The sequence below is a fragment of the Phodopus roborovskii genome, unplaced genomic scaffold (assembly GCF_943737965.1).
Source record: "Phodopus roborovskii unplaced genomic scaffold, PHOROB, whole genome shotgun sequence".
In the NCBI taxonomy this organism is placed as follows: domain Eukaryota; kingdom Metazoa; phylum Chordata; class Mammalia; order Rodentia; family Cricetidae; genus Phodopus; species Phodopus roborovskii.
Genome location: NW_026126418.1, coordinates 38,195,573 through 38,222,478, shown reverse-complemented (window position 1 = coordinate 38,222,478; position 26,906 = coordinate 38,195,573). Strand labels below are relative to the sequence as shown.

Sequence of the window (26,906 nt, the reverse complement as noted above, 5' to 3'; positions counted from 1 at the left end):
ACTTAAGAAAGTGCTCAACATCCTTAGCCATCAGGAAAATACAAATCAAAACAACTCTGATACCATCTTACACCTGTCAGAATAGCTAAAATAAAAGACACCAATGTCAGTTTATGCTGGAGAGGATGTGAATAAAGGGGAACACTTCTCCATTGTTGGTGGGAGGGCAAACTCATACACCCACTTTGGAAATCAGTATGGCAGTTCCCTAGGAAAATGGGAATTAGTCTACTTCAAGATCCAGTAATTTCACTCTTAGGCATATACGCAAAGGATGCACATTCATACCACAAAGATATCTGTTCAAGTATGTTCATATCAACATTATTTATAATAGCCAGAACCTGGAAGCAATGTAGATGCCCCTCAGCTGAAGAATGGATAAAGAAGATGTGGTACATTGACATAATGGTGTACTACTCAGTGAAAAAAAGTGAAAACTTGAAATTCTCAGGCAAATGGATGGAACTAGAAGTAACTATCCTGAGTCAGGTTACCCAGACATAGAAAGTAAAACATGGATATTAGACATAGAACAATGGATTACCAAGCTACAATCCACAACCCCAGAGAAGCTACTAAACAAGGAGGACCCTAAGAGAGACATACATAGACCCCTGAGAAGGGGGAGAGAGGAGGGAGGTAGAAGAGGAGGAGAGAAGGGGAAGGGGGAGGAGAACATAAGGGATCAGGAAGGTCAAGTTGGGGTAAGAACAGAGAAGAACAAGGAAAGTGATACCTTAATAGAGGAAGCCATTATAGGTTTAATGAGAAATCTGGCACTAAGGAAATCTCTAGGGACCCACAAGGATGACCCCAACTAAGAATCTAAGCAATAGTGGAGAGGATACCTTAAATGCCCTTCCCCTATAATGAGATTGATGACTTTGTTAAATGCCATCATAGAGTCTTCATCCAGTAGCTGATGGAAGCAGAAGCAGAGATTCACAGCTAAGCACTGAGCCAAATTCCTGGAATCCAGTTATAGAGAAGGAGGAGTGATGAGCAAAGCAGTCAAGACCATGCTAGGGAAACCCACAGCAACAGCTGATTTGAGTCAAGTAGGAGCTCAAGGACCCTGACCGACAGATGGGGAATCAGCATAAGACAGTAAAACAGAAACAGGCCTGCTGAATGTGGGTGACAGTAAGGAGGCCTGGGCAGTCTATGGGGCCTCTGGTAGTGGAATCAGTACTTATCCCTAGTGCAGGAATGGGCTTTGGGAGCCCATTCCCTATGGAGGGGTACTCTCTCAGCTTAGATACACAGGGAGGGCCTACGTCCTGCCCCAAATGATATGACAGACTTTAATGATCCCCAACGGGAGGCCTCATCTGCCCTGGAGAGTGGATGGAGGTGGGATGGGAAGAGAGGGAACTGGGATTTATATGTAAAATAATATTGTTTTATTTTAAATAAAAGTTAATAAAACAAAACAAAATAAAATGAAATGCAACTTCCTTCAGTATTATTATGCAACACTGCAGACTGCCCTGTGAGATTACCTTTATTTTACAAAACAACATATCTTTTGAGTTTTGAGAAAAAAGTAAACCATATATTCACAAAATCTTTATTAAAATATACATTTAAAATACTATTTTGTTTTCATAAATTACATGAGATCATATCACAAACTATAATAAAAAATTTACTGGTAACTGTGGACTTTAAACAGGATTGTGGAAAATCTAATACTCTTTAGAAAAGATCTATCACCTAGACTTTAACAAAAATATCCTCTGTAGAAGTGAGCTGGCCTTTATCACAGAACTGCCTCATTTATGCCTAATGGAAGGGAGAAAGGTCAGTTCTCACCCAGCCTCTCCACTGGCAAACACCACAGTGTTTGTCCATGGACAGTAGCAGCCTCTGCTGGAGAATGGGGGACATGCTTCTGTGACACGGTGTCAGCAGGAGCTGTGTGAACTGCAAAGGCTGTCAGATTCCTGCCATCTGCTCAACAGTTTGATGAAAACAATCATGTTCAAGGTCTTAAAGATGCACGGGCCTTATCAAGTATATCCTTTCTGATTCTGGGGTAAGCTGGATGTGCTTCAAGAACCTGGGGAAAGAAAGCCAAAATAACTTGAAGTGCTGAGAATGAGGAAACTATGATGCTTGCTAAAAATGGGCAATATGGCCAAGAGCCCACTGTATTTACACTATATCTGTAACAGTTTGCAAAGATGATCAAAGCAATGAATTTGTGACTCATTTAGATGAACAGGTAAAAGCAGCAGAAATGGACCCTCATATGGAAACATCCCATACATGCTTCCTAGACAGATGAGTCAGAGGACAAATCATAACCCTTCTGTAACTTCTAATAACTCTGGGAGAGTGATATTCACAGGGATCACACACCAGATTTTCCTGGGCCCATTTTGCAACATTCATGCAGCACTATGTCTAAGAGTGAGGAGTTACTCATTTAAAAAGACAGACCTCCAAAAGTGATTCTAATGAACTTTAGTGTTCACTCTTACCCTCAGTGAGATTCTAAAGTATGGCCTTACTGTAGCATCACCCACAGTTACCTTTGTGAGAAACACTTCTTTGCAGGAGAAAGCAGCAATCCCCTAGCCAGATGTTCACTACAACAATGTTGGAACATAACCATCTGATGGAAGGGACATGAAAAACTTGTAAGGAGTTTATTCTGTCACCTTGCATGGAGGACCACTGGGACATGGCAGGTACAAAGGAGCGGGGAAATTCTAAACAAGGAAAGAACTTACATATGCTATTTTAATTGTGTGGTTTTAATGGAACAAAATGCCAAGTACTTTATACATTATGGAGTATTTTTATCTGTAATTTTCAAATTAAAATTCTCTAATAATAGATTTAGAAGTTCCACTTGAAATCATGACCTGGAAAAGCAGTACTATCTTCAAATGTGTGCCTGGGGCCTGCAAAGGACAGAAGGGTGGTGAAGCCCCTGGCATTGGAGTTATAGATGGTTGGGAGCTGCATATTAGTGATGGTAACCACATCCGGGCCCTCTGCAAGAACAGTAAATGTTCCTAATTGCTGAGTCATCTTTCCAGGGCTTCAAACTGGGTTTTGTTTAACATGTTTTCCCTGCTAGCCTAGGTCTTTAAATTGACACAAACATTTTCCTCTTGGAACCCGATATAAATACACCCTTGTTTTTTTTATTTTCTAAAGTTTGAACTGAACACTGATAATTAATACACAAGCTAAAGGACTGTATCTTCTATTACTTTCTATTCAATGACATTTTGAAAGTAAATGAAAATTGTCCACCTATACTTTTAGTTATAAGTCTTAGCCTTAAGAGGTGAGCCATGTATCTCTCCAGCCTCCAATCTGTACTATTTAAAGAAACTATAATTTAAACATTTACCTGGTGACATACGTCAATTGCATCCACGTATCGTTTTGCTTTTAAGTAATTAAATGCCAATTTGTATCCTGTTAAGACAAAAAAAAATATACAGTGGTGTATGCCTTTTTTCTTTCTCTTTTGTTGATTCAGTAGAGAAACACTAACAAAGGCTGTTGGTCACACTATCACAGAGAAAACTGACATGGTATTAGAAAGCAAAGTGATATTAAGGAGAGCAAACAGAAAGGAACAAAGGTGAAAAAAAAAACAAACAAACAAAAAAAAAAAAAGGACTGCAATGAATACCTGTTGGGAGAGATATTCCACAGTGTTTTCTTTAACTTACTAAAGAGGTCTCATTGATGTTAGGTTATAGTAAAACAAGGCAGTAAAAAACAACATACCCATTGATTTATACAGTATAGGTTCATTTAGTACTTATTAGGGAAACTGATTCCTATAGTCAACCTTCCATTAGGAGAGGAAATACCTTATTTAAGCAAGCACATGAGTAAATGAATAATTTCAAGCAGAGATATAAATTCTATGAGAGAATAATCCAGGTCAAGACCCAATCCAAGAAAGTTATAGTAAGAACCTAAACCACAGAAAGAGGGTGTTGGGGTGTTTGAAATGGAAGGATAAGACCTAAGTGGAGCTAGGCTGGAACAAAAACAGCCTTCAGGTGGGGGAGGGAGGGGTGATGACTGCATGTATCAAGACCAGTGGGAAGGCACATAAGAAACGAAACCACTTCAGGATCCTTGCTTAGAAGACAGCAAATTAGAGAACAGCACAGGTGGGTAGATTAGTCATCAGATGTCCAATTAATGAACAGCAAGTCTTGTCACAATGATACACACAGAAGTGTCACTCTTCCAGTGTTGACAATTAGAAGTTTTAAGACACTCAAAGTGAGTATAGTTCTCTTACAAGACTATTCCAAGAATAAGAAAATTAAAATGGCCATCTTTCCACTTCTTCCACAATGATCCCTGAGTTCTTGGAGGAGAGACTGCAGCACAGATGCCCGATTTAGAGCTAAGCATTTCTCATGTTCTTATTATCTGCACCTTAGCCACTTGTGGGTTTCTCTGTTAATCACCATCTATTGCAAATAGAAACTTCTCTGATGAGGGTTCAGAGGTATATTAATCTATGGGGCTAGCAATAATTCATTCATTAGGAGTCAGTTTAATATTCTGTCCATTTAACAGATTAATTCTAATACCTTCTCCTTTGGAGCCTACAACAGGTTCTTAGCCCAACAATGGTGCCATCTTGTGGAACAGGAATTTAGAAACCCATTTAGAAAGTCGGTGGTTACTCTCATGACATTTGTGCCACTATGGCATCAATGGATATGTGTTAGGAGTATGTTTTCCTTACAGATATGTCTTTCCAGGAAAGTCATTATTGAATCTCACAGGTTTCACATCTGGGTAAAAATGATAACTTTTCTCATCTAGAAGCATGAAAGATAGCCAGCAGGAGAGCATCCATGCCAATGTTAATTTAATATCTCTAAGTTCTTTGAGTCACGTTTGTGATACCTTCAACAAAAGGGTCAAGTTCAGGAGGTTAACCAACAGCACTGACAACATCCTGTAATGTTCAGGTTTCTGTGAGTCTTCATTGGCCAGAAACTCTAAAAGAAGAAACTTAAATACAAGGAAACAAGTGTCCCTTGTATACAACAGAACCACTATACATATGAACTCACAGTGGTTATAATAGCATAAGCCCCATACAAGCTCAAGTCAGACCATATCCCAAGATGGAGGGGATGGTGGACACAAATCCCAACTTTAAGAAGAAGACATTAGTAATTGATAGCTACTAGGAGAGGGAGAGTCAGTTTTCTTTAAGAGTGTTGCCATTGGTAGGCTGACATATTGCAGTGGAAGGCCACACATTATGAATATGTGGGTAGCATAAATGGGACTTGGACTTGATAGGTTAAGAGAGAGTCAGAAAGAGAGAAAAAGAAGAGAGAGAGAGAGAGAGAGAGAGAGAGAGAGAGAGAGAGAGAGAGAGAGAGAGGGAGAGAGAGAGAACACAAAGTTTAGTGACTAGGGAAAGGAAGTAGATCTGGGAGAAGTTGAAGCAGGAGTGAATATGGTCAAAAATTACTGTAAAAAGTTGCTGATCAAAGAACTAATGAAAACAAAGAAGATAAAGCTAAAAACAGGATAGCTATTTAACATTGAGCTACTTTATGAAATATAATTAATATAAAATAATATATACTAATAGCCATTTAATTTGACATCTTACAAATAAGAAATGAGGAAATGAAAATGTTGGACATGGGCTCTAATGAAAGGACTGTGTTGTGGCTTCGTATCTATTGCTTGTGATACAATTCCATAACCAAAGCAACTTAAAGGAGGGAAGGGTTTATCTGGCTTAGAGTTCAGTTATAGTACATCATTTCAAGGAAAGCAAGGTAGAACTTACATAGCTAGTAATATCACATCCATACCCAAGAACAAAGAGAACAAATGCATCTCTGTTTGCTGGCTCTCTGCTTCCCTTTCTCTTACTATTCAGGATACCCTGATCAAAGAATAGTCTTGCCCACCTGAGCTAGGTTTTCCTATATAAAATTAACAAGACATTTTGCCACAGACATGACACAGGACAATCTGATCTTAATTAATTGAGAACCCCTTCTCAGGTGATTCTAGATTGTGACATATTGAAAATTAAAAACGATCACAGGCTGAAAAAACTTTTTTAAATTTCACACAAGCATTTGAAAATAATAATTGGTAAATATAATCATATATCAGGAAAAGAAATAAGAATTATCCCAAATTTACAATGTTTGATATAAATTTATATGGATGTAAATGTTTTGTATCTTAAATTTATAATTATGCATACATGTACTTACGCAAAAGTAAAAACAAGTTTCTGAGAGATAAATTCAAGGTATAACCAAGAATTTCTGAAATGGACTAATATTCAGTGATGTTAAAAAAAATAAAAGTATTTAAGACATCATGACACATCAAACATAATTTTCATGAAAACTACTCAAACTTTTAAAGTGTAGAAGTCTGGGCTTCTGGCTTGCTGACTGTGGTAGCTGGAAACAAACAAACAAACAAACAAACAAACAAAAGGCTTGCAAAGGGAGTGGCACTATTAGGAGGCATTGATTTTTTAGAATAGGTGTGGTTTTGTGGGAGGAAGTGTGTCACTGTTGAGGTGGGCTTTGAGTTCCAATATATGCTCAAGGCACGCCCAGTGAGACAATTTACTTCCTGTTGCCTACAAGATGTAGACTGTTCAGCTCCTTCTCCAGCACCATGTCTGCCCGCATGCTGCCATGATGATGATAATGGACTAAACAACTAAAACTGTCAGCAAGCCCCAATTAAATATTTTCCTTTAAAAGAGTTGCTGTGGTCAGCAATAGAATACTGACTAAAGAAGTGATTAACTTTGGAACTTCAGGCAGTGCCTGAGTTTTTGGTTGTCAGTTTACTTAACTATTAGGGAAACAATTCTTAACCTCTCATAGTATAATTGAATCTTTGTTTTTATATCTATGGGTGATGTGTACCAACTGTATAGCTGGGTCCAGTAGAAGTCAGAAGAGTAAGCCAGAAGACTAACTCCCTGCAACTGGAGTTAGAGACGGTTGTGAGCCACCATGTGAGTGCTAGAAATGGAGCCTGGGTCCTCTGGAAGTATAACTAGTGTTCTTAACTCCTGAGAGAGGCTATCTCCCCAGTCCCTCTTAGTACAACTTTAAAGATCAAATTATAATCTTGTTATGAAATGCTTTAAAAAACTTTTCAGTGTCACCTAAATACTAAAATCTTTTTTTTCAGATAAACAAACTCTGTATTAAAATCATAACTTTAATGTTAGAAGTCAATAAGGCTATCTTTAACAAAAACAAAATATGGAAAGAAATAAGGGCTAGGAAGCAAAAGGAACATGTGCACATGTGTAATACAAGCACACTCCACCTGTCCAAAGTGTATTCACTCAATTATGGGGCAAGCAGGGAAAAGAGGAAGGGAACCAGCAGTCTGGTGACTGCCATGTAACCTAAGTGTAGGTGTGAGTAGACCCTTCCCATAGCGGCTCTCAGTTCTTAGTGCTCTTCTAGTTTCAAATGACATGTCACTTTCAATATATTCCTGTGCATATTATACTAGGTATACAACTATATATATTAAGCATGATTGATAAATACATTAGTGGTATATCTATCATCTTGGTCCCATTTGCAGTGACAGCACCTGATTCTGATTTCTATGGAAACAGTATGTAGATTTCAAGCACTTCTTGACAAGTGTCAGTGAAAGGCACTGTTAATTTGGCCAGTCAGATTGGAGTGGTGGATAGAGTGACAGTCTTAAGGGAGAAGCTAAGTAATTGAAAATGTCAGAGGGTCATCCATTAAAGGAGCACTGAGAGAGCTGCCAAGATCATTTATAAACTACAATGGTATGAGGGAAACTGGAGAGTCAGAGGCTCTGTGTTTTCCCAAGCTTTCCAAGGAAGCTCATATAAATAATTTGGAAGCATCTTACTCTGGAGGAGTAAATTATCAACATTATTTATATTTTGTGAGCATTTAAAAATTTCTATGTTACAAGGTGACTCTATTTCATATAATGGATAATACCAGGGAATAACAATTTCTAAACAATCATTAGTTACTACATTTTGTCCAATCCAGTAATTGAACAGCTCCTAAAGAAACACCAGTCAGGGACAAGCTAAGCAGATGGCACTGAGTGTAAGGAACAATGTCTGACTGCAAGTCAAACATCGTGACACAGCTGTTCAAGACCAGTGCCACCATAGGCTAATGAAAACAACGACACCTTTAGGCACACAATGAGCCAAACCATATTTATAAACACATTCACATGCAGTAAGACAGATCAGAAGGGACATAATAATAAAGAGATTTTTCATGCTTTGTGGCCACAGAAACTCTTTCTCCATCTCTCTCTCAACTATAAAAATCTCACCAATGTTTTAAGGAAGAATAGATGAAGTCTTCTTAGCGGTTTCAAAGGACCTCATCAAGAAGGGAAAGACGACAATCTTCTCAGGAAGAACACAAAGTACCTGAGGGTCACCTCAGGAGGATGCTCCCACTGAAGGGCCACCCTCTGTGAGAGAGACAGGAGCTAGACTTCATACTGGCCAGAACTGCACTGTACCAGTGAATCAGGCTCAGCTCAGTGGGAGAAACCCAGTCGCCAGGAGGCTAAGGTTAGTCACTGAGTGCACTACTGATATAATCTAACTGTTCAGACACTATGGACCAACACTGTTAAAGCAAGAGTCTACAGACACAACTAACAATGGTTCTAGATGCTTAGGGGAAACATAGCCCTTTATAATATCCCCAAAACTGTACTTGAATGTTAAAAGGCTTTACAAGATCAACAGTGAAAGAAACTTAAGTGATGATGTAATGTAACATCTGCATAATTTATTTAACAATGGAAAACTTTTTGTCCACAACACTACCATTTTCCAAATAGAGTCAAAGGAGAGGAAAAAAAAAAAAAAAAAAAAAAAAAAAGAAATGAAAAAAGGCAGAATAGAATTCATCTAGAAGAAAGTGACTGAAGACAAGCTGGACGTTCAGGAAATTATACTTAACTATTTATGGGTAACAATTTATCATGAATATAAAACATTGACAATGTAAGTTTATACATACACACACACTATACACACACACACACATATATATATCTCATATATTCCAACACACCACACACACACACACACACACACACACACACACACACACCCCTCTAAAAATGAATTTCAAAGAAGATTTACAAATGATTTACCATTTCTTGTGAACACCCTGGGCCCAATTTGCTGAACTCACCCACTGCTGGATTTGTCTGGTTACTATGTTTCCATGCCATCTCATAGTTGAAGGCTGCATCTGTATATGCTTGCTCTTTCTCCATAATATATCCCATATATTCATAAGCTTTGCAGCAAGACTGAGAGGAAAATGGAAGATGTGAACAGACCAAGCTCCATACCAATAAAGTCTTATGGGATAAGTGTGACATTCATACCACTCATACTTAACCTTAAGTTTTCAAACTTAAGTATTTCACCAAAGTATGGACAGGACACAGTGAGTGAATCTGATACCAAGAGCCAGTGTAAACCTTTCAGAAGCAGAATTTCTTTTTACAGAGATACACAGAATTGGTACCTGCATATTCTATTCATTTACAGGTACCCAGTTTATTGTGAATAATTCACACACATATAGACTTAATATGGATATATAACTTTCCTTCAAAATTAACTACTGACTCAGCTCCCACCTCACATACTTCCATATGACCAAGAAAACATCCTCAGATACTTTATACTGTTAACCATATAAATGCTAGGGTGCTTGTTTTTAAAAGACAAAGACTTCCTTAAATACAATCCAAACTCATGCACACAGAATGTACCAACTTCTAAATCACCCATTTAAGTACTAGTCATATTTTGAATTGTTAAAATATCATTTAATTTTTAAAAAGTTTTTAAGACTGTGAATCCAATCCATGTCACAGATTGTGAGTGGTTTGAAATAGCTTAAGTCTGTTCTGATCTGGAGAATTTCTCTTCTGTCTCTCTTATGTTAGCCAAAAGTTGTACAAAGAACCTTTACAGAAGCATTTATCTCCACATTTGACTGCATCATTGCGGTGTTCCTATAATGTAGTTCAAAATGACCAATAGTTCTTACTTTTCGCAGTGGTTCTCAACCTTCCTAATGCTGTGACCCTTTAATACAATTCCTCATACTGTGGTGACTCTCAAGTATAAAACTGTTTTCATTGCTACTTCACAACTGTAATTTTGCTACCGATGTGAACTGTAATGTAAATATCTGATATGCAGCATATAATATGTGACCCCCCCCAAAGGGGTTGCAACCCACAGGTTGAGAACTGCTTTTTAGAGGCTTAATCTCAATATTTCCTTCAACAGAATTTATTATAACACTTTTTTCCTATTCTAAGACATTTCATCAGTATTTTCACTAAAAGCACTTTCCACTAAGACACAGACATAACGTGAGTCTGGGAAAGTCCCCTTTACCACTCAGATGTCCCACAGCTCAGCACAGAACAGTCTTAATGTTTTGATGTTACTCTTTCCACTTCACTTGATTGGAAATATAGTGCACTGTTGCATTTATCTTAATTACTGTGTGTTCTGTTTCATCCCAGAGCCATCTCTGTCAGAGACATTTTGTTCTTCCATGATAAAGCACAGGATGTTTTATTTTCTCCTTTTTGTAATATTCTGTCCATCTATAAACTCATCAATGTAGAAAAATAGTATACTTATCATTGCTTATTTATTACTAGGAAAAAAAATTACTAGGAAAAAAAAAGCAGTGCAATTTAAACAGAACCCAGGACAAGTGCTGAATTCCTCCCTATCATTTGACAGTTCATTAGCGTACTGCAGTGTTGACTAATTCTATTTGCTGTCTTTGTATTTTTAAGCAGTCATGGGTTTAACATATTGGATATGTTTTAATTTATTGCAGTTCTCTTTCCCTTTGGTACTTGGTGTCCTAACTCTGGCTGCTGAACTGTTTTCAGTGTGGCTCCCCAGTGCTTGGAAGATGCTCACTGTCTTTGATAGTTTTCTTGCCATCTGCTATGGCAAGATGCTCTGGTACTGTCTTACGCTTTCTTGGTCCACATATCAGTGATTTTCATCTGAAAATTATCTAAATCAAAGCTCCCAAGCTTTGATTCATGAGCCTTGTGCTTTCAAATAGACTAACTAAACCAAAAAGGTTGAATGAAATTTAATCACACAGGTGCTGTTATCTGGTCAGCGCTGGTAAAAGCTGGGATCTGTGTAAAAGCTTTAATTCCTATTCAATGTTAATCTCAGATCAGGCATATAGTGTTCAACTACACACTAGTATATATTTTAAAGCTTATTAAGGAGGATTTTGTTTTCAAGGCCAATATAAGTAAAATTTGATGAAACTGGCCATTTAAAGCAGTCTACCAATTGATAAAAAGGACCAATGCATTGCAGGTTTTTAATTCCTAAGAAATTATTTTAATATTACTAAGTAATAATAATATAAAATGATACATTTTATAGTCTAATTTGCTCAAAGAGAATAAAAAAACAGATTTACAGTGATTAACCTTTTCAGCTAATTGGTATGAATCTGTGAATATAAACAGCTTCAAATTTCTAAGTCAAATAAAATTATTTCTCAGCAAATACTAATTCATACCTAAACTTTAAAAATTGTTCATAATAAGACATCTTCTTTAAGTGTCTGAACAACAGAATATAAGTAATTAGGGCTTATGTTGTACAGACTTGAAGTTGTCCATTTTATACCAAAAGATAAGAACTTTTATTAAGTTGAATTGGAATCCCCCATATATATTATGCATAGTGGGGACTAATAATATGAAAATGACATGCAGCTTCAGTAAGTTCATTAAAAACACTTTGTAAAGGGAGGGACAGACTGCCACAATTAATACTCTGCAATTTTCATTAGTTCTGGGATGAGATGGGTAATTATGGTGAATGCTTGACATTCTGAAAGCACTTCCTCAAGTAGGGCATTACCAGCTGAAGCTTGAAGCTGCATAAATCTATTTTCCATTACCTTCAAGGTAATACAACTTCTTTCTTTATCATTAATGTGCATTTTCTGCTTACAGTGAGAATAAAGATTTAAAATTCAAGACACACTGGGAAACATCAGAAATTGATACAGTGCCGAACTATAGGATGTTTACACCACACAGTTAACCATTGTTTCTCAGCCACCTACACGGTTATGGCACAGGCACCGCTTTAGTAATTCTTCTGCCATGTCATATTTTGCTGACTGAATATAAATATCAGCAAGCAGCAGCCAGCTCTTCTCCAGGTCCTCGGCTTCAATAGGATTCCATGACATTTTTGCAATCCGCTTCAGCTGGTTTCTGGCTTTTGGCGTCTGTTTCAAGATCATATAAGCTGTTGCCATTCCCAAGAGAGCTGGGATATGATCCTTCTGTAAGAAAAGTGAACTTTAGGCCACAAGATGCACTGCACGGGAAGCAGCAACTCACCTGTGCCTCTGTCTGGCTGAGTGCAGGGTCAGTGTGACTACCACTGTTAACACAGCAAGTAATCCCAAGCAATCCACTGAGGAAACCAGTACACATGTGGCCCAAATGAATTTACGATGCAGATGTTAAAGCCCAGCCCCAGCAACTAGTGCAGCTTCATCTCTGATGTCTGACGCGGCCTTGTACAGAAACAAAGAATGATATCTGCCCTCACTGTAATGAAGCAGCTTTTCTTTCAGATTTAAAGTTTTGCCTCCTTGGTTCTTTTCACCTGTCAAACAGGAATAACACATCCACCTCCAGATGATGGACCCTACTACTATTTTCCCTCTTTTATTAACAAAAATAACAATAACACTCTCTTCCTAGTGAAGTTTGCACAATGAAATGTCATAAATAAGATGTGCCCTATTTGCACAGTCCATGGGATCATCATGGTTTGAAGTAGACTTCTAGAGGTAGAGCCTCCCAGTCTCTTGACAGGGTCTATAATGGACAATATTCCTTTAGATAGAGTTAAAGCCCCAAATGTCAGTCTTCTGTAAAGTCAAGAGGCTAATAAGAATGGGCATACATTGGGGACCATTAGAATCTACGAGGAAACGGATGTAAGCAACAATGTGCAAATCCCTCACTAAGTTCAGCAGGGGGATTATGATACTTTCAGGAGGAGGGCCTCAGTTTAATGTGAGGACAGCAGAAATGTGGCAAGAAATTACAATGTTGTGGCTATAACAAAGGCTGTCAGTAAGCAAGGCTGCATTTGGGCAGCTATTGGCACTATCCAAAAAGGAGCATGACATGATCATATGTTTATGCCCAACTGATCTTGGTTGAAGTCAGAAGAGATAAGAGAATGTATTAGAGCCTGATGCAAACAAGAGGGATACATTATTCTTGTGGTCCTAATTTATTTTCTATTTATTTATTTATTTATTTATTTATTTATTTATTTATGTCTGTTTGGTTGGTTGGTTGGTTTCAGGACAGGGTCTTTCTCCATGGCTGTTCTGAAACTCACTATATAGACCAGGCAGATCCACATGCCTCTGCCTCCCTATAGTTTGGTGCCAACATACCCAGCTTCTAATTTTATTTTCAAAATGTAGTTTGTTTATCCAAATAAGAAGGCATGAAAAAAGAGTTCCATTTGGTCACCAAATCCAGTGAAATGGTAATAGTTTTTGAAGACACTGTTATAAATTATGAAATTGTACCTTCCTCATCTTAGATAGACAGAGGATGGCTGGTAATGGCTTCCTATCATGTACTTGTCAACTGGTCCTAAAAGGACCTAAGAAGAGACTAGTCCTGCATCTATTCAAATACACAAAAATGTTCATGCAGTACAAATATAAAATAAATCTTTCATTTTACAGCCTTCAATCTGTTTAGCATGAACCAGTCCTTCACTGCTTGGTCACTGCTATGTGAACAGTTCCTGTAGTGTGTGTGTGTGTGTGTGTGTGTGTGTGTGTGTGTGTGTGTCTGTCTGTCTGTCGGTCTGTCTGTCTGTCTGTCCATCCACATCAGAGGCTGATGCCAGGTGTCTTTCTCGGTCCCTTTTCAAATCTTATTTTCTGAGTGAGGGTCACAAACTGGACATGGAGCTTAATGATTTGGCTAGGGCTCTCTACTTAATAACTCCAGGGATCTGCCTGCCTCACCCTCCCAAATTCTGACTGTTTATGTGGATAGTGGGAAATCTGTGCCCATGCTTGATTGACAAGCACTTTATCAACAGAGCCATCTCACCAACCTCCATAAGCTTAAACTTTTCTGAAACTGAAAATTGAGTTCGAATCTCAGCATAGACCATTAGGCCTTCTTATGACCTTAGGTGTAGATGTAGAACTTTCTTGATACAGCTTATGAAGCACAATTCCTTTACTCTCAGATACTACAGAGGGCAAAACTCAAGCTTTAGCCAATAAAGTGCCAGCATAATCTCTCCACACAGTACAAGTGGATCCATTAGAGGAAGTGAGACAGTGCAGCATGCGCTAGTGTACCATGCACTTTTCCTCCAAGACTTCCTGTCACATTCTGCTGAATGACACAGTGCTCTGAATTAGACACCATGCTTGTCTGCCTTTGTTCATATTTCCCCTTCGCTCTGCCTACTTCTATCTGTAAAACCACAGATTTCCTCAGCTCTTGAATCATGGCTGTTTCTAGAATCACAGCTTCTTTGTAAGAGTCTCTCTATTCTCTTTAGATCATGACTTATAGTACTTCCATTTGCAACTACAGGGGACAGCAGAAAGTATTTTTTTTTTTTTTTTGATTCAGATAACCATTCTATCCAGTATATCATTTTTTTCCTGAAGATTATGAGAAATTTGAAAACTAGTGATTCCAACTATGCTGAATACATACTGGCTGTTTACTGAATATTCATTGCATTCATTGCAGTAAATATTCATTTACTGAATATATTGCCTATGAGCTAAATGAAAAAGTGCAACACAAACACTATGTTCCTGAATTTTAGTTCACCCATCATCATCTCTTGGCTGACCCAGTTAGTAAACAGATTTGCAGGTAATACTTGAGTAGCATATTGCAAGCATTGACAGGCTTGCAATACGCAATCTCATCTCCACAGAAAACACTGCTTAGTCTTTCTACAAAAGCTGCAATGTCATTCACTGCATCTCACTTTTGTTTCTTTTAAACTTTACAGTAGGAATGATAGATTTACTCAATAAAAATTCATTACTATGTGATAGATACCTCTTCACAGCAGCTGGTGGCTATGACACCTAACTGCAAATTGTTCCTTTAAAAATTCTTTTCGATTTGCATCAACATTTCATTTCCCATTTTTCGGTAGCTGACATCCATCTGTTACAGAGTGTCAATTTGGGGAGGTCTATTCTTTTTTTATCTTTTAAAAAACCATATCCACAGAAACAACACATTGGTTGAATATATATTTCTTTATAAAAAGTATGTAAGATGACACAGTAACAAAGTGCTGACTTTGAAGTGAAGTCAGACAGCTCATCTTTAAAATGGGAACAATAATCATGATAGCATCTGTCCCAAGAGCCACGTTCTGAAAATTAAGCTGTATTTTAGGTCTTATAAATTCCACATAATATGTTAATATTATACCCTTCAAAAACTATGACCTAACCTATAATAAAGAAACTAACTAAAGAACCCTTGTTACTTATTTTGCCTTCATTGATTACTCATGTTAACAAAGGATGATTCTCCTTTATTAAACTATTTCACATGGTATTACAGTTTTCTGGACTATTTTAATTTTTGTAATTTATTTTTAATGAGAAAATCTATACAAATCAGCATGTTTCTAGATTTGGAAAATTCACTATTTATGTAATAGATTTAAATCATCATTCTAAAACAGTCATGACCATGAGCACTTCATTTAAGGGTGTTTACAAATGTATTTTCCTGGGTTTTGAGTCAGACCTGATATTAACAATATCCCACTCTCACTCAAAGAAGGAAATTGAAGCAATACTGAATGGCACATGTGGTGGTATGAATAAAAATGGCTGCATAGGCTCATAGGTAGTGTCACTATTAGGAGGCAGGGTCTTGTTGGAGTAGGTCTGTCCTTCTTAGAGGAAATACATCATTTGAGGTAGGTTTTTCAGTTTCGGATGCTGATGCCAGGCCTGATGTGTTTCTTTCTTCCTGTTATCTGCTGATCTAGATATAGAACTCTCAGCTACCTCTCTAGCACCATGTCTGCCTGCATGCTGCCATATTTTCTGCCATGATGAAAATGGACTAAACCTCTGAAAGTGTAAGCCAGCCCCAACTAAATGTTTTCCTATTGTTATGGTCACGGTGTCTCTTCATAGCAATAGAAACTCTAAAACAGCATATCTGCCTTTGTTCCCTATTCCATCCTGCAGGGCATGGGGCAATACCTTTTAGAACATCATCTTAGTATTTGCAAAAGGGCTCTGTACTGTGTGGTGCTGATGCTGAGGCTAGCCTGCTGTTTTGTTTTGTAGTGGTTTACAGTAATGATGAAGCAACCTTATAAGACAAGTCTACACAAATCCATTGATGGGGTTGTCCTTCTGTGTATGTTTCTCTTTTTGGTTGATGAACAAAACACTGTGTGGCTAGTGGCCAGGCAGGAAGGATAGGTGGGGCTACCAGAGGAGGAGAGTTCTGGGAAGTGTAGGCTTGTGTTTTCTGGTAAGATAAGACCATGTGGAAATCCTTAGATTAATAGAAATGGGTTAATTATTAAGACAGAGCTAGCCAATAAGAAGCTCAAGCCACAGGCCAACAGTTTTATAATTAAAATAAGTCTTGGGTGTTTATTTGGGGCTCTCAAGGGCCATGGGGCCAGCCAAGACAGAAAGCTCATGCTTACAATCCATAACATTTTATTCTTCCTCAGAGTCCTGGAAAGCGGGCAATGGGGCCACTGTAAGAGTGTTTTGGTAGCTTAGCTACCATTGTGACCTCCAAGACAAACAAAACAAAAAGACTTTAGATATTCTCTGAGAGGCACACTGTGAGTTTTCAGTGTCCTAGAGTAGTAGAGAAAAGAGATCAGTGATGATGGTTCAAAATAGGTATTGCTAACTCTGCCTGTCCCATCCTTAGTAGTACTGTGTATGGGAAGGACAAGACCTAACCAAACACTCAAAGTGACAGAGACTTGACATTTGAGTGGGACATGAAAAGAAAAAGGAAATAACAATAAGAAATATTCCAGGAGGTCATTTCAGTGTTGCTAAAGAAAAAAATCATTGTTTGCATAACTCAATTACATGTTGTCAGCTGATCCCATTTAGTTCTTCCTTCTGGAGAAATTCATAGGACACCGGAGTGAGAAGGTGAACCAGCCAGGCTACATTCATTTTCACATAGTAACTTAGACTCAGACACAGCTACAGCATGGGAATAGTCCAGAACTAAGTTCTTCTCTTTAGAATTATCTTGTGCTCTCATGAAGAATTTTCTTTTTGTAGAATTAATCCCATGCCCCCTCAGAGACTAACCCACAATAATGGATGGTACACCATGGAAGAGTATTCATAAGTATGTATCTATCCACTTTTTATTAAGTGTGAGTTATTAAGTCATGTTCCGAAAATAATCAGCTATCAAAAACAGTACATAGTCTTAACCAAGCAAAGGCAGACAAAGCGGTAGAGGAAAGCCACTGACCTCAGAGGCTGCTATCTCAGTGAAGGTACTCAGTGCCTGCTCCACACTGGACTTCTGCTTGGTAGCCATTAAGCAGCAATTTTCCATCACACGGAGTTGCAAGCGGCCCTGGACTGTCTGAGGCTTTAGTTCTTTCAGGAGCTTTTCTGCCGTTCTCACAGCTAACTGCACAGATTCCTGCTTCTCAGTGGAACTACTATGGACAGAGAATAAATCCCATGTATCTCTTCCCCATGACACAGCACCAACTGATATGAGAACTCAGGGCCCTGGCTTCTCTTTGTCACTAATTTAAGGAATTTGTGGCGAAGAGCAATCATTCATTCTCTTCTAATACCAAGAGGTGCAGCATAAATGAATTTTTACTAAAATTATTATGGTCTCAGTGAGACACCACCATCAAACCCTGAATCACTCTAGAATGAAATTAGATAATATCTATACACTGTAAATGTCAATTTAGCTAATATGTAGTTAGAATAAACATAGACTCTCCCTAGGCTAATATAGATGAGGTCCTAGGTTCAGTTTCTCGTTCTACAAAAAAGATAAAAAAAATTGAACTAGAATCATAATATTGTCCAGTGGTGTTCTATACTTAGTATTTTCAGAAGGAATACTAGAAGAGAAAAGGGAGGAAAAGAAAAGAAAATGCTCTATGATTTCACACAGTACATGTTCAATCAGGACATATTCTTTCAGTTTATGTTCATTCAATACATACTGAATGTATCTTCAATTTGGGGAAATTGAGAATCAGAATGTAGAACAATTTCTCAAAGATCACAAATGGTAAAACTCCCATCTGAGTCTAAGTTTATCAAACATATAAAATCTCTTTTCTTCACCCGAAAAGGAAATCTTATGTGCTAAAAGGTGGCAAATCTCAGGCCTCAGGCATAGTGACAATTCAAATACTTGATGGCAAATTCCCTACACACACACACACACACACACACACACACACACACACACACACACAGAGGGGGTGCTCCTACATCAGTAAAACCACTCACCTTTCCTTAGACTTGAAGCTTTAAGAAACTATTTTTTTAATGTATGTGGTGTGTGTGTGTGTGTATAATTGCAGGCCAGAGGCAACAGATACCCATGGAGTTGGACTTATAGGCAGTTGTGAGCCAATAAACATGGGTGCTAAGAATCAAATGCAGGTCCTCTGGAAGAGCACTACATACCCTTCACTAGTGGGTCATCTCTCTGGTATAGGCTGTTTAGTATTACTGAAAATATCTGGTCTTGCCATCTTCTCTGCAGGTCCTATGTTCTGGCTTTCATAACTGTACAATTTGATTTTCGTTTTTTGATCTTGAGACTGCTAGCTTTAGCATACCCAAAATCTAGTCTGTTTCCTATGGCTACAGATAACAATTTGCAAAAGGGCCCTTCATACAGATCCAATCCTGGAGGTGTCTTTCAAATCTGTATGTGCACTGACAATTCCTCCTGAGTTCTAGTTTGTATTTCAACTGTTTAATTGAGGGTCTGTACTAGGATACCCACATGTCTATAACAGTATGTTTACTTCTCTTAACTTTTCTAAAACAAATAGGCAATTTTTCTACTTTAAAGTTTCACTGGTCTCTCTAGTCCAATCTTCCTTCCACTCTTGAATGGACCTTCCCCTGAGAGCTATGCACTGCCTAACTCTATGCCTTCCACAATACTAAACATCAGCTTCCTTTCAGATCAACTATCTGTGGTGTGGGCACAACTGAATGGTCTCAGATATTGTCATGCATTAAAAATGGATTACATGTCAATGAAAGGCAGCATTACCTGTTACAATCCTTTATATCTTTAATCATCCCCACTCCTTTGAGAGAGTACTATAGTTTGAAGGGATGCCACCATTTTCCAGCAGTAAACCAGGGTGAACACTGTAAAGCTGTGTGGCAGGTTAGCACTCAGTCTGAGCCTTGTTGTATCTTTTCTAGTCATTGCCTCAGATAAGTGACTCTGAGCTTATTGCACAATGCTGTTTCAGGAAATCAGGAAGATAATGCATATAAAGAACCAAGAACATAGGGCTAGCATAAAGTTACTATGTGTTAAGCAGGAACTATTACCTTTTTCTTTGTTTTGATTGTGCGGTGTGTGTATGATATGCATATGTATATGCCTACACATTGCATGTGTTCATGTGGTAGCCTGAGGTTGACAATAGAAATGCTTTTCAATCACTCTCTATTATATTAAGGAAGGTTGCCGCAACAGAACCCTGAATTTGCCTATATAGCCAATCTAGTTAACCAGCTCCTCTGCAGACCGTCTGCCTCTGGCTATTGAGTAACAGAATTACAGGCCAGTCCCAAGCCCACTGAGCATTTATGTGGGGTTTGGGGACTTGAACTCAAGTCCTCATACTTGTACAGCAAACTTTTTATCTACTAAGACATTCCCCCAATGCCAGTCATTACTATTATTATGTGGACTGTTTATTACAGTTGTCAAATTCTGTAATTTATTTTATTTTTGACAGAATAACTAGGGGGATGCCTTTGTAATCCATCTATTATGATTTAGGAAATGGAAAGCATTTCATGCCTAATTGTTTTACTTTTTTATTGTTGTGATAAAACAGCATGACCAGGGCAACTTATAAAACAATGTGTTTAATTGACTAAATCAGAGTCCATAATGGTGTTTTAAAATAAAAAACACCAATGACAGTTTATGTTGGAGAGAATGTGGAGAAAGGGGAACAATCCTCCATTGCTGGTGGGAGGCAAACTTATACAGCCACTTTGGAAATCAGTACAGTGGCTCCTCAGGAAAATGGGAATCAATCTATTATAAGATCCAGCAATCCCCCTCTTAGGCATATACCCAAATGATACACATCCATGAAACCAAGACATCTGTTCAACTATGTTCATAGCAGCATTATTTATAATAGCTTTAGCATACCCAAAATCTAGTCTGTTTCCTATGGCTACAGATAACAATTTGCAAAAGGGCCCTTCATACAGATCCAATCCTGGAGGTGTCTTTCAAATCTGTATGTGCACTGACAATTCCTCCTGAGTTCTAGTTTGTATTTCAACTGTTTAATTGAGGGTCTGTACTAGGATACCCACATGTCTATAACAGTATGTTTACTTCTCTTAACTTTTCTAAAACAAATAGGCAATTTTTCTACTTTAAAGTTTCACTGGTCTCTCTAGTCCAATCTTCCTTCCACTCTTGAATGGACCTTCCCCTGAGAGCTATGCACTGCCTAACTCTATGCCTTCCACAATACTAAACATCAGCTTCCTTTCAGATCAACTATCTGTGGTGTGGGCACAACTGAATGGTCTCAGATATTGTCATGCATTAAAAATGGATTACATGTCAATGAAAGGCAGCATTACCTGTTACAATCCTTTATATCTTTAATCATCCCCACTCCTTTGAGAGACTGGGAAGCAACCTAGATGCCCTTCAACTGAAGAAGGATAAAGAAAATGTAGTGCATTTACACAATGGAGTACTACTCAGTGGAGAAAAACAATGGGATCTTGAAATTTGCAGAAAAAGGATGGAACTAGAAGAAACCATTCTGAGTGTGGTAACCCAGTCACAAAAATAGGAACATGGTATTTACTCACTCATATATGGATTTCAGACATAGAGCAAAGGATCACCAGCCTATAATCCCCACTGTCAGAAAAGCTAGGAATCAAGGAGGCCCACCAAGAGATTCATACAAAGTCCCTCACAGAAGGGGAAAGAAACAAGATTTCCTGAGCAAATCTGGAAGAGGGCAGGAGGAGAGAGGGAGTTAAGAGAAAGAGAAGGGGAGAAGAGGAGGTGAGAGGAGAACATGAGGGAGCAGGAAGACTGAGTTAGGGGAAGAAGAGAAAAGAACAAGAAAAGAGATACCATTATAGAGGGAGCCATTATAGGTTTGAAGAGAAAACTGACTCTAGAGAAATGTCCAGAGACCTACAAGACTGATCCCAACTAACAATTTGAGCAACAGTGGAAAGGCTACCTTATATGTCCTTCCCTGATAATGAGATTGATAACTAACTTATATGCCATCATAGAGCCCTCATCCAGAAGCTGATGGAAACAGAAGCAGACACCCACAGCTAAACCCTGAGACGAACTCCTGGAATCTAGTCACAGAAAGGGAGGAGTGATAAGAAAAGGTGTCAAGACCAGGCTACAGAAACCCACAGAGACAGCTGACCTGGACAAGTGGGAGCTCATGGATTCCACATGGTACTGACTCAAACCCCCTGAATATGGGTGTCAGTTAGGAGGCCTGGGCAGTCTATGGGACCTCTGACAGTGGAACCAGGATGTAGGGTAGGAAGAGACTTCGGGAGCCCATTCCCCATAGAGGGATACTCCCTTAGCTTAAAGTGGATGGGGGATGGGGGATAGGGTAGGGGTTCTGTGGCATGGGATGATGGGAGGGAGAGGGAATGGAATTGATATGTAAAGTAAGAAATATTAAAAGAAAAAAAGAGTTCATGATGGCACAGCAAAGGAAAGTTGAGAGCTCATATCTTGATTCAAACACAAGGCAGAGAGAAAGCACTGGGAATTTTCCAAGTCTTTTGAAACCTCAAAGCCCACCCTCAGTGGCACACCTCTTCCAACAAGGCCACACCTCCCTAAGCTTTCCAAAAAGTGCTACCAACTGGGGACCAAATACTGAAACACATGAGCCTATGGGAGCTACACACTGAGATGGAGAATCATTACTTTATTACTTTTAGAATCATTATTTTATCCCACGTGGGTGTGTGTGTGTATGCTAAAACATTATACATATTCAATCTGCCTTTTCCTGATCATCTTTTGCTTTGCTGCTTATTATCCCCCAAAATGCTTTAAAAACGCTATCAAGGAAACGTGTCAATTGCTACTCACCCTAGGTCTCCATCAAGGTTTTCAAACACTTCACCTCCAATAGTCTCATTATCTGGATTCAAGCAAATTTCTATCATATTATAAAGTGCATTTTGGCCCCAATCACTATCTTTTCGGGCTTTATTGAAATGTCGAAGGGCATCATTTGGTTCTCCAGTATACCTTATTGAATGATTGAAAAAGAAGAAGAAAAAAAAAAAAAAAAAAAAAACGGTTTGATCACTGATTACAAATTTTGTATCACATCATAATATGCTTCAAATAAATCTATTTAAACACTTTAAATTGTATATTTATTTTTAAATATGAAGGAAAGACTTTTCGACTTTTTGTACAATCAGGGAGAAAATCATTATGATGCATGATTTATCTGTCAATAGATTTACCAAAAATGTAATCCTTTACAGTACTGAAATCCTGGCTCCAATTTTGTTCTGGAATTGTGCTTCTCAGCCATTGAAAAAAATCTCGGAACATCCTCAAGTTTTCCACATCTTCTCAGGAGATCAATTAAACGAGACAAAGTCATAAAATTATCTAGAAACAAGCAGTATTTCAGATATAGATAACATGTTCAGACATTTTTTTGATGGTAATAATTCTACTTTATTAATGTATAATTTATTTCAAATGAAACACAAAGTATAATCAAATGACGATTTTATGTGGTATAACTTCATAATGAGATGTATAGCCTTTGTCATCTATAAATGATACCCGTCTCACTAGGCTGGCTACTGTGGAAGAAAGTGTAATGAAGTCATATCTAGAAAAAGGTTCATTTTGTTGCTACTTTTCAGTCTTCTGGAGTGAAACCCTCTAGAAATATGCATCTTATCTAGGTCATCTAAACTCTAGATTCTGGAAGATGGATTGACTACTGTTTCTGAGACGCTTTTCCTACTTGCAGATGGAGGGCGGCAATAGAAGTGGGTGAAGTTTTTATTTCAGAATGGATTTAACATGTGAAATTAACATTAACTACACTCAGTGGACCATACTGCAGCCTTGCCATATAAGTGTCAGGATTTTAATCTACTTTCAACCTTTTCCTAGAGGAAATAATTAACTCAGTTCTCTGGTTTCCAGTATAACTTTCTTCTAAGTTTCTTCTAACTTTCCCTTATCAGTAATGTACTAGGATCTGAGGATGGTTTTTGACCAAGATTCATGAACATCAAAGGAAGGGAAAAAGAACAAAAAACAAAACAAAACAAAACAAACAAAAAAAAAAAACACAAAATTGTGTGTGCAGAAGGAAAAAAAAAGACTTAGTTTCATGAAGTGAGGAGAGTTATATACACATGACTAATACTCAACTACTTGTAAATAAAATTTGGCTGACACTTAAGGTTTGGATTTTGACTCAACACTAAACAATAACTATTTCTCAATTGTCACTGAGTGGCCTTCAATGCTTTGATTTTAACAGCTGCCTGACAGTCTATTAATTAGTAGGTCATTTTTCTGGGACTCTTGTTTCAATTATCACAGAACTCATAGGGAATTTGTTAAAACTCTTACACACACTACTGTGAGGAATTTCTTAGGACTTTCACTGGACTTAAATTATCTACATGGCCAAACAAACACAGCCCCGATTTTTAAAATAAATTATCCTTGATACTATTTTTTAAAAATAAAGAGACAGTATTATATGTACTATCAGTACTCTTATAAGACCATGCCTTGGAGCACTGAATAAAGCCACAAGCATATATTTGTGCACATATCCACAGCAGTGTTACTTGCAGTCATTTGGAAGGGGAACTACCTGTATGTCCATTAAAGATGACAGATAAATCTGATATAAGCACACATAAAATAGTAGTTTTTCAAAAAATGTAAGCAAATTCTTAACATATCAACAGGGATGAACTCTGAAGACCATGCTAGGTAAAATAAGTCAGACACATGGACACGTGCTGCAGATATCCTATCAGCCACACAGAATCACAGAAGTAGACAGTAAAATGGAGATTGTCAGCAGAGGCAAAGAGGTAGAGGGGAACTGGGCACAGAGTTACAGTTAAGAAAGATTACACAAATTCTGGGGATGGATGACCACTGCTTATACGTATAAAACAATGCCAACATACTAATGCCACTGAACTGTATGCCTAAGAATAGTTAAAGACTGGGCTGGAGCGATGGCTCAGCAGTTAAGAGTACTGGCTATTCTTCCAGAAGTCCTGAGTTCAATTCCCAACACTCACACGGTAGCTCAAACCATCTACAGTGGGATCTCATGCCCTCTTCTGATATAAAGTTATATGTACAGATAAAGTACTTATACATAAACCTTAAAAAAAAGAGAGAGAAAAACATGGTTAAGATATTTTTATATCATACATCTTGTCAGAATAAAAATTAAGAAAAGTACTTTGGAAGTTGTGCATCTATTCAGTTATGCATATCCTTTACTCTCTCTAAAACCTAATTTTGAAGTCTATAGATTTTGTTTATCCTGCCTGCGGTATCATATTTAAAGAACAATGATTTAGGAAAAGAGAATTCAAAATTGGCCTTTTCGCTTAGTGGTGTGAAGACAAGTAAATTAAATTATCTCTTACTAAAAATGGCTCATTTTCTTAAAGTGATTATAGTATCAACCTTCAGAGCATTGCAGAAATTAAATCAAATAAAGATATGAAAGATATTTGTAAGTATGATTAGCTACATTGTCCTTGTACAATAGGATGCAGGATCCATCATAAAGTTAAAGATGCTGAAAGTAGAATTCAACTAAGCAAGGACTAAAAGTTAAACTATTTGGACAAACTCTTTGTATGATATTGTTAATGTGTATGCAGCATATTTTGCAAATATCTACACTCAACACAGGAAAGTCAGTTTCTTGAAAAATTTCCTCCATCTAGTACTGCTAAAATGTATTCATCATTAGCTAAAGTATTAATGACCACAAAGAGACTAAACTACTTCGTGTAATCTTTCTGTTAGCTTTACATCTGAGAAAATGAGTGTTTCCATTTTTAAAAATGGCAATATATCATTAGGTAAAAATAGTAGCTGGTATATTTCTTTTTAATTGCTGGAGTGCAAAGACATTAAAATAATGAAAGTGAGTTATGGAGTGCAGTAGTGCAGTGCTGTAGAAATACATAACTGAGAGGTCAGGCATGCTCTCCTCAAAGAGCTAACCTTTGAGTGGCCTCAAGGATGGGGCCAGACACTGCCAGGCCAGCAAAGGCATTCCCAGCAGTGGATGGTACCTGCACACACAGAGCACAGTACAGTCTGGGGAGTGTGGCAAGAAGAGGAATGAAAATATAAGCAGGAGGCTAACACAAGCAATGATAGCATTAAAATCATGCTATAATTTCAGGATTTCCACTGAAGCATGACATACTTTGAGCAAAGAAGTAGCTTTGGGTATTGATCTGATGACATAACAGCCAGTAGCAGCAAGAGCCCAGGGCTTGAAGAACAGGTGATAGGACAAGGGTATTAAGTGCAGCAGTGGGTCAGAAGAAGACAACAGACTGTGTTACTTAGCAACCAAACAGATGGAACTGTGGTACTTGTTAACTAATTAAAATGGAAAAGGAGAAACATCAAGATGATTGGGAAAATTTTAGAAAATATACAATATGTTGATAGAGTTAAAATTGTAAAAGGTATTTTCAATTAGCAATAAAATTGGACAGTGCGTTTATTGTTACAAATATTTTATTTTTAACTGTGTGTGTGTGTGTACGAGTATACCCCTGAGACAGGCATCTACCAGGCCAGAGGCATCAGATTCTCTGGAACTGGAATTTACAGATGATTAGCTATGTGACATGGATGGGTTCTGGGAATCAAGTGCTCTTAACAACTACACCATCACTTCAGCTCTTGGACAGTACATGGAAACACATTTAAACCAATTACACAAGTAAGAATGATGCTCTTTAGAGAAGAAGAGGTGAGAGCAACAGGGAGAGGGACAGAATGGGTTAAAGAAAATGAACAAGATGGACTCACAGTATATACATACAGGAAAATGCCGTAGGAAACTTCTTACTTTGTACAATTACTATACGTTTGTTAAAAAGAAGAGACATGTTTGTTTACAAATGCTCCAAAGCAGCCAGTCTAACAACTCAAGAACTACCAACTGTTTGCAACCAATGTTGGTGTTGAGCAACAGAAACCTAGGAGACAGAAAACCCATGTGACACAAGAGGGCTGCTCTAAAGCCTGTAAAGTGAACTCTGATGCGTGAGGGCAATATGGCCAAGAATAGCTTACACCTACTCATGAGGAAGCTAAGACTGTGCTTTAAATACGATTAGATAATTCCTTCACAGCAATAGAAAATGGGAACAGCTTGAGGGAGAATGAAAACAGCATGTGGAATGGGAAGT

General features: G+C 37.9%; 1 protein-coding gene across 2 annotated transcripts in view; it reads right to left on the bottom strand.

Annotated features, from left to right (window-relative positions):
* Positions 1-1,561: 1,561 nt before the first annotated feature.
* Positions 1,562-26,906, bottom strand: part of Ttc21b (tetratricopeptide repeat domain 21B) — a 71,966-nt gene continuing 46,621 nt past the window's right edge. For both annotated transcript variants that reach the window (XM_051184554.1, XM_051184555.1), the window contains 7 exons: positions 22,923-23,073; positions 22,537-22,698; positions 17,650-17,845; positions 12,195-12,419; positions 9,240-9,360; positions 3,374-3,441; positions 1,562-2,065 (listed from right to left, as the gene is read on the bottom strand). In XM_051184554.1, coding sequence (XP_051040511.1) covers positions 1,988-2,065; positions 3,374-3,441; positions 9,240-9,360; positions 12,195-12,419; positions 17,650-17,845; positions 22,537-22,698; positions 22,923-23,073 — 1,001 coding nt within the window. In that variant the 3' untranslated portion in view covers positions 1,562-1,987. The remainder of the gene's footprint in view (positions 2,066-3,373; positions 3,442-9,239; positions 9,361-12,194; positions 12,420-17,649; positions 17,846-22,536; positions 22,699-22,922; positions 23,074-26,906) is intronic.